Source organism: Protopterus annectens, chromosome 11.part0 (assembly GCF_019279795.1).
Source record: "Protopterus annectens isolate FY-2018-M chromosome 11.part0, PAN1.0, whole genome shotgun sequence".
In the NCBI taxonomy this organism is placed as follows: Eukaryota; Metazoa; Chordata; order Ceratodontiformes; family Protopteridae; genus Protopterus; species Protopterus annectens.
The window spans coordinates 881662735-881675504 of NC_056745.1; the positions used below are offsets into that span (position 1 = coordinate 881662735).

Below are 12770 nucleotides of genomic sequence, written 5' to 3' on the forward strand. Positions count from 1 at the left end.
GTTCCCATCCCCCTCCTGATAAAAGGCCTAGGCAAGACACTGACTATGAATCCTCTGACCAGGTTTCTATTTCTTCTGATTCCTCTTCAGAACAGGGATATTCTCTTCCTCCCTATGAGTACTCTGATGCTGAAGAATCTATCCCTTCAGCCTCTCCTCCTGAGGATTACTCTTTTGGGGAAACCCTGCACACCATGAGGGAGCATTTCCATTGGGAGTGCCAGGGTTATTCAGAATCCAAGAAAAGGCTCAGAGACTTTCTTTTACTGCCTCAGCACAGGCCCCTTGCTATCCCCCCTGTTCTAGATATTGTTGATGATGTTTTTTCTGAATCTAGTTGGTCTCCTGATTCTTTACACCCTGCACCAGTCAAGCCAGATAGGTACTACAGGGTCCCAGACTCTCAGAAATTTCTTTATAGAAACCCTACTGCTGACCCAGAAACAATTTCTCAGGGTCCCAAAGGGGTCAAGGCTTCCACTGCAAAAAACCCTGTTCCCTCTGATAGAGATTCTAGAGCACTGGATAGGTGGGGGAAAAAAGTTTACACTTCTGCTACTTTAGCTGTAAGGGCTTTAAACTGCCAGTTTCACATGCTTAAATATCAACAGTACCTAATGTCTTTGCTAAAACAGAAAATGCTTACAAGCTCAGAATGTCCTGACAATAAGGAAATGCAGGATGTATTGCATGCAGCTGAACAAGTGGGAAAGCATACTATGCAATGTGGTTTTGATTCATTAGAGGCTTCTTGTAGAGCCGCAGCTACAGGCTCTGCCATTCAAAGGCATGCTTGGTTAAAAGAACAAAGTTTACCTGATCATGTTAAAGCAAAATTATTGGATGCTCCATTACAGCATGATACTTTGTTTGGTGTTAAGGCAGAAGAGGTATTAAAGAAAATGGAGGATAAAGCAAAATCAATGCAGACAGTAAAGGATTTCTCACAGGTTCAACCACCCAGATTTAGCAGGAACTGGCCTTCTAAAAATTGGTCCTTTCCAGTGTCAGATAGTCCACAAAGAGATCTCAGCCCCAAGGCTCATACAGACCTAAACAATGGGGTGCTTCAGCCCCCAAAGGCGGAGAAGACAAATCACAACCTTATAGGAAACAGTCCCAATGACTTCCCTCTACAAAAGCCAAGCACTTACCTTTTGACAGCACCCTTAGGGGGAAAACTGGCACTTTTCTCACAAAATTGGCATATGATCACCCAGGACAAATGGGTACTGAATATTGTTTCTCAGGGTTACAGGTTCCACTTTCACACCCTACCAAGGTCAAAAGGTATGCCAGACCTGCCACAAAACCAATGCTCAGAGGCACAAAAACTAATTTCTGCTCTCATGGACATGAGAGCTATTCAAAAAGTACCACAGCAAGAACAGGGGCAAGGATTTTACTCAAGACTTTTCTTGGTACCCAGAAAGGACAAAGCCTGGAGACCAATACTGGACCTGTCAATTCTAAATACTTTCCTGGATGTTCCAAAATTCAAAATGTTGACACTGCAGCAACTTCTACCCATGCCTGGCAAGAAGGCTTGGCTAGTTACGTTGGACCTCAAAGAGGCATACCTGCATGTCCCAATCAGACAATCTTGCAGAAGATACTTCAGATTCATAGCTGGCTCAATGCATTACCAATTCTCTGCACTGCCCTTTGGCTTATCTACTGCTCCCAGGGTCTTCACAAAATGCCTGGCACCAGTAATTGCATTTTGCAGACAAAAAGGAATTCAAATATATCCCTACTTGGACGACTGCCTTATTCAAGCAGAGAGCAAAGACATTTTACTAAAGCATCTGGCGTTTGTAAAAGAATTACTAATTTGCCTAGGGTACACAGTAAACGAAAAGAAATCAAAACTAGTGCCCTCTCAAGAGATCATATTCCTGGGTGCAAGCTTGAATACAACTTCCCAGATGGCTTATCTCAAGCCAGACAAGCAAAGGCAACTGACTCATTACTTTCAAATGATGGCAACAAAGACCCAGCTACCTGCAAGAACAATTCTGCAGGCTTTGGGCTTCATGGCATCCTGCATCCTGCTAATTCCATATGCAAGACTGCATATGAGGAAGCAACAATGGTACCTAAAAAGTGTTTGGACTCAACATTGCCACAGCCTGGAAACAATAATGACTCTTATTCTCTGCCTGCAACAGGAGTTTCGATGGTGGGCACTGGCCTGTCACCACAACCAGGGACAGCCTTTCACTTTACCCACAGCCAGGCAGACACTAACAACAGATGCATCGGATTATGCCTGGGGGTACACATGGAAGGAAAATGTATTCAGGGCACGTGGCCCACGGACCAAATGCATCTTCACATCAATCAAAAAGAGATGCTAGCTGTACAGAATGCCCTGACAGCCTTCAAGGACCTACTACTTCCAGGACAACTATTACTAAAGACGGACAATACTACAGTTATGTGGTACATAAACAAGCAAGGGGGCATACATTCCTACCCCCTCTGCAGGCAAGCCATGATTTTGTGGAACACAGCACTGACCTATCAAGTACATCTGCAGGCACAATTCCTGCCAGGAAAGAAAAATACTCTGGCAGATGAACTAAGCAGAAACCTCATGGACCCTCACGAGTGGAAACTAAATCCACAGGTCTTCAGCATGATAACAAGGAAATGGGGATGCCCAGACATAGATCTCTTTGCCTCCCCTCCAACTACCAACTACTGAGATTCTGCACAGGGACTTACCACTCACAAGCATGGAAAGTGGATGCTCTATCTTTCAGCTGGAAAACCCTAACAGTTTATGCCTTTCCACCACTGCCTCTCCTTCCCAAGGTGCTCCTAAAAGTCAGACAAGAGAAGCCAAAAATGATTTTAATTGCCCCAGACTGGCCACGCCAGCACTGGTACCCAATCTTAAAGAACTTGTCTTAAGGCCCAGCCTGGACTTTACCTCTAATGCCTCATCTCCTGACTCAACAAAACAATCAGATCCTGCACAGCCATCTCAGAACCTTAAATCTGGCTGCATGGTGGATAATATAGCCACTCAGAACACACCTCTCTCTAAAGCTGTTATGGATGTCATTTTGGAAGCCAGGAGGCCCAGCACCAGGAAATCTTATGCAGAAAAATGGAAGAGATTCTGGGCTTGGAACCAGGCACAAGGACTTGAACCACTTGTTCCAAATATTCCTCAGGTTTTACAATACCTAACTGAGATGCTGGACAAAGGCCTATCCTTCTCATCAATTAAGGTCCATGCCTGTGCCATTTCAGCTCATTACAATACGGAACCTCCTATTTTCTATCATCCAGTGCTAAGACAGTACCTCAGAGGGGCAAAAAACATAAGACCCCCAAGGAGAGCACCAATACCTACATGGGACCTCAACTATGTCTTAGAAAAGCTCACACTACCTCCTTTTGAGCCAGCCAATACAGCTGACATAAAATTCTTATCATGAAAAACTGCTCTGCTTCTAGCAATAACTTCAGCAAGAAGAGTCTTAGAGTTACAGGCATTAATGGCAGAGGAACCTTTTATCATTTTTCATCCGGACAGGGTTTCTCTAAGGACAAACCCAACATTTATGCCAAAGGTAGTATCCAGTATGGCTCTTAACCAAACCATTCATTTGCCAACATTTTATCCAAATCCCCAGAATAAAGGGGAGAGACTTCTGCACTCTTTGAACATACACAATTAGCTACGCTTCTACTTGGACAAAACAAAAGCTTTCAGAAAAACTGAGCAACTGTTTGTGGCATATGCTGCAGGATCACAAGGAAAGGATATCTCAAAGCAGACTATTTCAAAATGGATAGGACACTGTATGTGTTTCTGCTATGCACAGCATGGCAAGTCAGTGCCTAAGAATATTAGGCCACATTCTACCAGGGCAGCAGCCACTTCAGCAGCCTTTCTCAGAGGAGTACCAACCAAGGAAATTTTGGAGGCTGCAACTTGGAGTTCAGTGCACACTTTTACCAAGCATTACCACTTACCTCTTTACTCTAAATCCAGAGCAGGCTTTGCCACTGCAGTTCTGCAGGGCCTCATAGCCACTCCAAATCCTATTTAGGCCCAGCCGCCGTACCTCAGCTTTGGGATTTAAATCAAGTGTAATGACTGCAACATTGAAAGACGATGAACATAGTACAGTTGTGTAACTACCATAAATGTAGATGTTCGAGTGTATTCACTGTTGCAGTCCAGGTTACCCACCCTCCATCCCCCTTTCTTTGCTGGGACTTATCTATACTTCTCTATCCTATACAACCTATATGGTGTATTTGCTTGTAGATGAAGGTATTGTTTTTATTTTACTATATGTTTTTATTAGCAACATGTATTGCCTACCTTCTTGGGGGCACCTGACATCTGGGGCAAGAAACACTGAAGAAAATGGTGTCGGCTGCATCTTATATACTCCTGGCGCACTGACGTCAGGGAAGAGCCGACAGCAACCGACGCCAGACCAGGACTTTGGAATTCAGGCTGACTGAGGGTAGCCTGCCAGCAGGATAACCCAAGTGTAATGACTGCAACAGTGAATACACTCAAACATCTACATTTATGGTAGGTACACAACTATACTTTTTCCAGATATGCCCTAGGTTAGAGAACCATTAGGAACAAAGAGAAGAGAAGATTCTGGGCAACAGCTATATATTGAAGCCATTAGATTCTTAACCTCTTGCCATAGATGAGGAGCTGGGAGATTCTTAATCTCTTGGCATAAATAAGGAGCTAGACAAGTGTTGAGTGTTTCATCCATTGTTTTTTACTTTATGCATTCTTCCAGTGTCCAGGCCCATATCTGCAAAAATCACTGCATCCCCAACAGTTGTAATGCTATAGTTTGTATGAGTGTCTTGTGAGTAGACATCCTTTATCGCAGTTCATCTGTGGAACTTTCTTAATATTTTTTTTTTCTGCCTTCCTTTCTCCCTTTTACCTCTCAATCCCCCTCTTTATTTCTCTCCTTCTCTTACCATCCTTATCCATTAACCCATTACCAGTTTCCATTTGGTGATTATGATGCTATTACTGTTACATGATAGAACACAAAAGACCAACATGTGCTTTTGAATTTCATGGGAGAAGGGTTTGTACTCTTATTTCCATGCTGTACATAAGCCCTAACCCCCCCCCCCCCACCCGTGCAGTACTTCATTGGCAGGCCTTTGTAATGCATTCTCCCATGCATACCAATGTAACGGACCATCGGGGTCAGTGTTGTGTATACATGCACTCTTCAGACTGTTATATCTTCAGTCTGTACCAGGGCCTTTTCCTTCTACAGTTGCTCCAGCTTCTTCCCTGGGGGATTCTGACCCTCTGACCCTAACAACCCATCTCCCTAGGCAGTTTTCTCAGTGACTGGATCACAAGTCAAAACCCAGTCTCTGTTATTGTGGTCAGGGCTCCATCCCTTTATACTCCTATCATCCTGCTTAAGTTTGAGAGAAGCTCAGGGGTATGGCATATGGCTTGTAGCAATAGCAGCCTTTGTGTAAAGTCTAGATTTTTTGTATTTTGAGTTTTTCTGGCATGTGTCAAGTAGAAGGTATTGCTCTAAGAAGAGTAAGGAACTGTCTTTGAGAAAATGTGTGAGAGCATTAAAATTATTGATAGAGCTGGCAGCTTTATTTGCTTCATCATCATTGCATGATACACATATATGGTTTATTTTGAACCTACTAGTTAAAATGATCATCGTCTTTTCAGGTCTGTCAGCATCCAAATTCCCGGATGAGAGAGTGGGGCGCAGAAGCCATGACTTCTTTGATAAAAGCTGGGTTGGCTTTTAAATATGAACAACCACTTTCACAGAATCAGGTAACTAATCCATGTTCTTCTTCTTGCTGAACCTTTCTTGACTAAACTTTACACTGCATCTTTTGAAGCATAAGAAACAATAAAATGATGCCCCAGTAAAACATTTTTAACCTGACTCTTGTAAATATTGGCATTTGTAGAGCTTAATGAATATGCATTGTACTTTTATTTAAAGCTTTCCAAAAATACTACTGTTAAGTCAGGATTAAAGATAATTATACTGTAAAAACAATAAGTATTAGCACTGTGAGGTATGCTGTACTGCCTTAACACCTACAATTTAGTAGCATTTTAGTACTAATTAATGATTTGTAAAGACAGAACAATGGCTTAAGGTGCATCTCCTCACCCCTAACCATCTAACCCCTCCCTGTCCAACTTCTCAGTCTACACATTTGATTCCATGTTTCAATGTTTGGATTGGTTAAGAGCCCTCATAAGAGACTATAGCAAGCCATTTTACATGATGCAACAGTCCAAGTGACCATTTCCTAAGGCCAATCATCTGTACTCTTTTTAAATACTGATAGATGTTCTGCTTGTCATATTTTTAATCATAACTTATTCCATTTTGCAGCCCTGTAGTTGAAAGAACTATACCTCTTTGTTTTTATAGTCAAGAATCACCATCATGTTATTGTTTATAGTCAAATTTCCATGTAATCCCAACATAATATCTTAGGTTACAGGTAAGTATTTGATGTTGCAGTATTCATAACAGTAGGGAGGTTGCTGCTTGCAGCACCGGACATCTGTCCAGTATACCAAAGTCTTTGGATAAGGGGTACGTGCAACATTGCATGTCAAAGCCATAAACCTATGTCGGATATATATGTGACATCTGCATGTACCCAACCCAGAACTTTTCTGCCACAGTGATTTATAGACGCCCGATCGCCAGCACATGGAATCTGGTTGTTCTTTAGCTGTCCACATTCCAGCTAAGTACCCTTTTGGTATTTTTGATTATACCTTTTTTCTTGTATACCAGATGTACATGTCGGCTTGGAAGGGAAAGTATGCTTGTAGAAGACAGATTCCACACGAGGACATGCACAAGTATTTGTTTTGCTTAGGGGCAGGCCACGACTACAAGTCTTGTGACATCTGCCAGTCCTTTGTTCTCAAAACTTTGAGAAGCCGTCTAACTGCTTTAAATTTATATTTAGCGAATCACAGACTCCGTTTTCCATCGGGTATGGAGGGTGGGGTAGGTACCTCTGAGGAGCTTCCTCGGAAGAAGGCCAAAACAGTTAGACCCGATGCCCATGCTGCACCTCAGGAGTCTGGTGATACTGTCAAGGTGGATGATAGCCCAGGGTCTCATTGGACATCGGTTTTACTGCTGGAACTGGGAAATGTGGTGGAAGCCGGTTCAGCGGAAATCCAGAGTACATCTGCTGAGGTTGTTCAACCATCAGGCCCTGAGGGTGAGGGGGAATTATGAGGAGGCTTGTGGCATCGGAGGGGTTTACTGTTGCCTTACCATCCACCTTGATATCGGCTGTCAAACTGACTACTTCTAGTTCCTTTAAAAAGAAATAAAAAGAAAAGCACAGAACTACAGAATCTGCACCAGGATGGGAAGCCTTTTCACAGAACTTGTTCAGAGCCTTCCAGGCCCTTCAGTCTCAGGTGCACCAGCTAGTTCAACCCCCCCTGTGCAGCCCCTGGAAGACTGGGAGGAAGAAACCTCTTCCTCAGATGAATCCATGACTTATTGTTCCCAAATTGAGTCCCCCAAGGACTTTGCTACCCCTGAAGAAGAAGACTGTCTTAGTCCTGACTCTCCTGGGGAAGAATTTTCTTTTGTGAATACCATTACATTAATGAGACAGCATTTTAAATGGGAGGTTTCTGATGTGTCTGAGACAAAAAAAGAGGTATTTTGAACTTCTGCAGATGGAACTTCATTGTCCGTCTGCAGTTCCCCCTTTACTTCCAGCTTTCCATGATGCCTTTTAGGCTGCTTCTCAGAACCCAGACTCTCAGCCTCTAGCTTCTAAACGACCTGATAGATTTTGCAAGGTTCTTCAACAGGCACAATTCCTGTTCAAGCATCCTCCTGCAGACCATGCAGTTATTGCTGTCAGCAGACAAATCCTACAGGCAATTACCCTCTACTTCTTTGTTTCCAACAGGTAAAGATAGCAAGTTCATGGACAGGCTGTGGAAGAAAATATACACTTCTTCCACCCTGGCCATTAGAGCTATTAATTTTCAAACCCACATGGCTAAATTTGTCCTAGATTCATTATCTAAGGCTACTGCCCCAAAGTCTGATGTAGCAAATTCTCCTACCAAGTCTCAGCTAACTGCCCTGCTCTCTACTGTGTGACCAAGCATTCAATCTCAAGTTCAGCTATGATACTGTAGACGCATCATCTAAGTCTGCAGCATCTAGCTCTGTCCTTAGAAGGTGTTCCTGGCTGAGACTCCAGCCTCTACCCTTGGATGGTACAGGCCAAATTACTTGAGGCACCTCTGGATAATAAAGCACTTTTTGGCACCACTTCAGCTGAGCTCCTTAAATCCCTCCAAGAAAAGGGCAAAGATCTGCAAAATATGAAAGATTTGCTCATCTCACCCATTCCTAGATACCACAGGAACTACCCACAAAAGGACAGTTTTGTAAGGAGGCAGTCCTCCCACTCCTCTGCAGCCCAGTCTAAGGAATGGAGACACCCTAGGAAGCAAACCAGTCATAGACCCTCCACCACTTCAACTCCTACTTTCATTCGGAGGCAGTCTGACCCAGACAGAGCTCCTCCACCGCGACTCAAATTCCTTACCCAGATCCACTCCCCCCCCCCGTCCCTCCATCTAACCCTTTCCTTACCCTCCTGGGAGAAAATCACTTCAGAGAATAGGGTCCTTTCTAGCATACAAAATGGTTACTTCATGACTTGGTAGGTGGTTCCCCCCTTCCAGGGGACTCCTCAACCTCCATCAAATCAGTTCCACCTTTTTCCTGCAATTCTGGATCAGCTCCTGTCTTAGTTCACAATAGAACATGTCTCTCAGGATCAGACTGCCAAGGGCTTTTATTCCAAAACGTTTCTCGTCCCAAGAAAGGATGTTCCTTGGAGACCAATTCTCGACTTGTCCCTATTCATTCAATATCTCAGGGTGCCTACCTTCAAGGTGCACCTTACAGCATCTCTTACCTCGTATCCCTCACCAAGCCTTTATGGGATCCCTGGATCTGAAGGATGCTTACCTTCACATCCCCATTCACCCCAGTTACAGGAAATTCCTGCATTTCTCAGTGGGTTCTTCACATTTTCACTTCTCTGCATTGCCGTTTGGACTCTCTACAGGGCCAAGAGTATTCACAAAGTGTTTAGCCCATGTTATTGCCCATTACAGAATGCAGAGCATACAGATTTACCCCTACCTAGACGACCTCCTAATCCTGCACCAGGACTATCACTTCCTGTCCCATCACTTCAACATGGTGTGCAGGATCTTGGAGGACCTGGGGTTCACAGTGAATCTACAAAAATCCCAAATGACACCAAGTCAAGACCTTGTCGTTTTGGGGTGCAAGATAAGGATGGACATTATGTCAGCCTTTATCCTGTGCCAGATGGTGGAAACCCTCACTCACTGCTTCCTATCTCTCTTTCCTCTCCCAGCCATCTCAGTCAGGGAATTTGTTTGGGTCCTGGGCCACATGGCCTCCTTGATTCCCATGCTTCCCTTGGCCAGGCTGCATATGAGGAAAATCCAGTGGGTCTTGAGGAATTTGTGGTGCCAAGACACGCATCCTGTGGATATTACACTCCCTCCTCTCCCATGCTTGTAAAAGGAACTGTCATGGTGGATCTCAAACATTGCCCTCAATCAAGGGGTACCCCTGCAGATCTGTCCTTCCAAACAACACCTCTACACAGATGCATTAGGTCTGGGTTGGGGAGCCATCCTGCACAGCAACAACAGTCAGAACAAAGTTCAGGGAGAGTGGTCCACCCAAACGTAAAGGAAATGAGGGCCCTACTCTTGGCACTGCAGGCCTTCCAAAAGATTCTGCTGCCAGGCACCTTGAAGGTCATCACAGACAATATGACTGTTCTGTGGTATGTAAACAAGCAGGAAGGGGCAAGGTCTTATCCACTCTGTCAATTCAGATTTGGTCCCTAGCAGTGAACCTTCACATACACCTGCAAGCTGTATACATTCCCTCAGCAGAGAACGTGATGGCAGACATTCTCAGCAGAACCTTAACACCCTGTCACAAATGGATGCTTCACAGGGAAGTGTTTTTGGATCTTATTCACAGGTGGGGTATTCCACAGGCAGATCTAATACAACCTGTTGTTTGAGTCTTCTGATCTGTGTGTTCTGGGTCTGTCTTGTTCGGATCTGATGAAAGTACCTTCTTCCGATCCGAATACTGCTCAGAGTGCACTAGTGCCAACATCCTCTGAGCCAGATGACTCTCGGAGCTGAAGCATCCTTGTCAGATTCATGAGGTTAGAGTCGACTCCGAGGTTTTCAGAGCCACTCTTCCTCTCAGAGCTTCGGCACAGGAGAGCTTGGCTCTAACTTCTGCCTCCGGTGGATTGCTCTTGGGCAGAGGGAGGTGACGAACCAGAAACTTGCTTTCTCGGTTATGTTGTCTTTCTTCTGTCCGGTGCGATCTGCCTTTGAGGTTGTGAAGAGAGTGATGTTCTTCATGTTTCACTGTTGCAGTCATTACATGTGGGTAATCTGCTGGCAAGTTGCCCTCAGTCGGCCTGAATATCAAAGTCTTGGGTCCTGCTTCGGTTGCTGTCTCTTCTTCCATGACGTCAGGTTGTCAGGGGTATAAAACAGGCAGCCAATGCCATTTTCTTTAGTCTTTCTTGCTGCGTGGTGCCCGAAGCAGAAGCAGTTCGCAAATGCCGGTCATCTGACTCCTGAAATTTTTGCATTCGAGTTTCAGAACCGAAGTCTTCAATTGAAGCTAAGTACCCTGTTCGGGAAACTTTTTTACTTGCTCCATACCGATGTCAGTAAAAGTTAATAATTGCATTACTTGTGGGAAGCAAATACCTCATAAGGATTTCCATTTGTACTGTATTCCTTGCCTAAGCCCAGATCATAACGTGCCTAGCTGTCAGTTTTGTGCTAGATTTAACCAACGCACTATTAAGTGTCGGTATATCTTTGCTTCAAAATATTTTGGAAAGAGATTTAACTACCCTGAAATGTTGTCGGATAGCAATCTGACTACCGGAGTTCACAAAAAACACAAAGAAAAGGACAGAGACAGACCGTCGAGGTCCAAAACCGACAACAAAGCTTCTCCTAAGTCAGTCGCCGTTACTCGGTGAGGCACTTTCGCAGCCCTTGATACCCGCTACTTTCGAGTCACAGGCCTCTACCGAGACCCATGTGGAGTCCGGCATGCCGCGAGATTCTCAAACTATTGTACCCGCAGATGTCTCTCCCTCGGATGGGTCCAGAGCCGCTGAGCAGGCACCAGCTTCTGAGGGTGTTTTCAGGCCTCAGCATTTCTATATAAAACTGATGCTAGCTTCAAAAACAAAGACAAAAGCAACTTCTAAGGCTAAAAAAATGATGCATGAGCCACGTGCGCAGGCCTCTATGGCCAAGAAACATATGATCAAAATGGCTGAAGACTTAATTACCTTGATCAGGGGTTCGCAATTACCTTGATCAGGGGTTCGCACCCCCCCCGATAAGAGGCCTAGGCAAGACACTGATTATGAATCTTCAGATCAGGTTTCTATTTCTTCTGATTCATCTTCTGATCAGGAATTTTCTATACCACCCTATGAGGATTCAGATGCAGAGGAATCCATGCCATCTGCATCTCCTCCTGAAGGTTATTCTTTTGGTGAAACCTTGCATACTTTGAGGGAACATTTTCATTGAGAGAGTCAAGTTTTCTCAGAATCAAAAAAGAGGCTCAGGGATTTCCTTCTTCTCCCTCAGCATAGGCCTTTGGCCATACCTCCTGTATTAGACATTGTTGATGATGTGTTTACGGAATCAAGCATGGCTCCAGATTCCCTACCTCCGGCTCCTAGCAAGCCAGACAGATATTACAGGGTTCCTGACTCCCCCAAATTTTTATTAAAAAATCCTGCTGCTGACCCTGAAACTATCTCACAGGTCCCAAAGGTGTAAAGGCCTCAACAGCTAAGAATCCTCCCCCTCTGATAGAGATTCCAGGGTGCTGGATAGATGGGGAAAGAAGGTTTATACATCCACAACCTTGGCAATTAGGGCCTTAAACTACCAGTTTCATATGCTTAAATATCAACAGCATGTTATGGGATTATTGAAACAGAAAATGATGTTGATTTCTGAATGTATGGAAAATAAGGAATTACAGGAATTATTGCATGCAGCAGAACAGGTTAGAAAGCATACTTTGCAGTGTGGTTTTCATTCCTTGGAGGCCTCCTGCGGGGCCGCAGTTACTGGAAAAGTGATTAGAAGGCACGCTTGGCTCAAAGAGCAAAATCTGTCTGACCATGTTAAAGCTAAATTGTTGGATGCACCTTTACAGCATAATACTCTGTTTGGTAATAGGGCAGAAGAGGTTTTAAAGAAAATGGAAGACAAAGCTAAGTCTATGCAAACTGTAAAATACTTCTTAGAAGTGCAGCCACCAAGATTCAGTAGACACTGGCCTACAAAAAATTGGTCCTTTCCTGTGTCTGACAGAGCCTCACGGGGCAAATCCAGGTGCTCAAAAGGCTCTATATACCAATCACAGGGTTCCTACAGGTCAAAGCAATGGGGTGTCTCTACCTCCAAATCTGGAGGAAACAAAGCACAACCCTACAGTAAGCAGTCTCAGTGACTTCCCTCTGCCATCACCAAGCACTTATCTTTTGGCAGCCCCCTTAGGGGGAAAACTAGCACTTCATGCTCAAAATTGGCAGTTAATAACCCAGGACAAGTGGGTATTAAACATAGTATC

The 12770-nt window shown here is 44.3% G+C and overlaps 1 protein-coding gene across 1 annotated transcript in view; it reads left to right on the forward strand.

The window, feature by feature from the left end:
• MON2 (MON2 homolog, regulator of endosome-to-Golgi trafficking) overlaps positions 1-12770 on the forward strand; it is a gene marked incomplete in the record, with an annotated part of 2751369 nt that overhangs the window by 1917125 nt on the left and 821474 nt on the right. Inside the window, 1 exon segment of the mRNA XM_044088289.1 lies at positions 5720-5830. Within this exon segment, the coding sequence (XP_043944224.1) occupies positions 5720-5830 (111 nt within the window).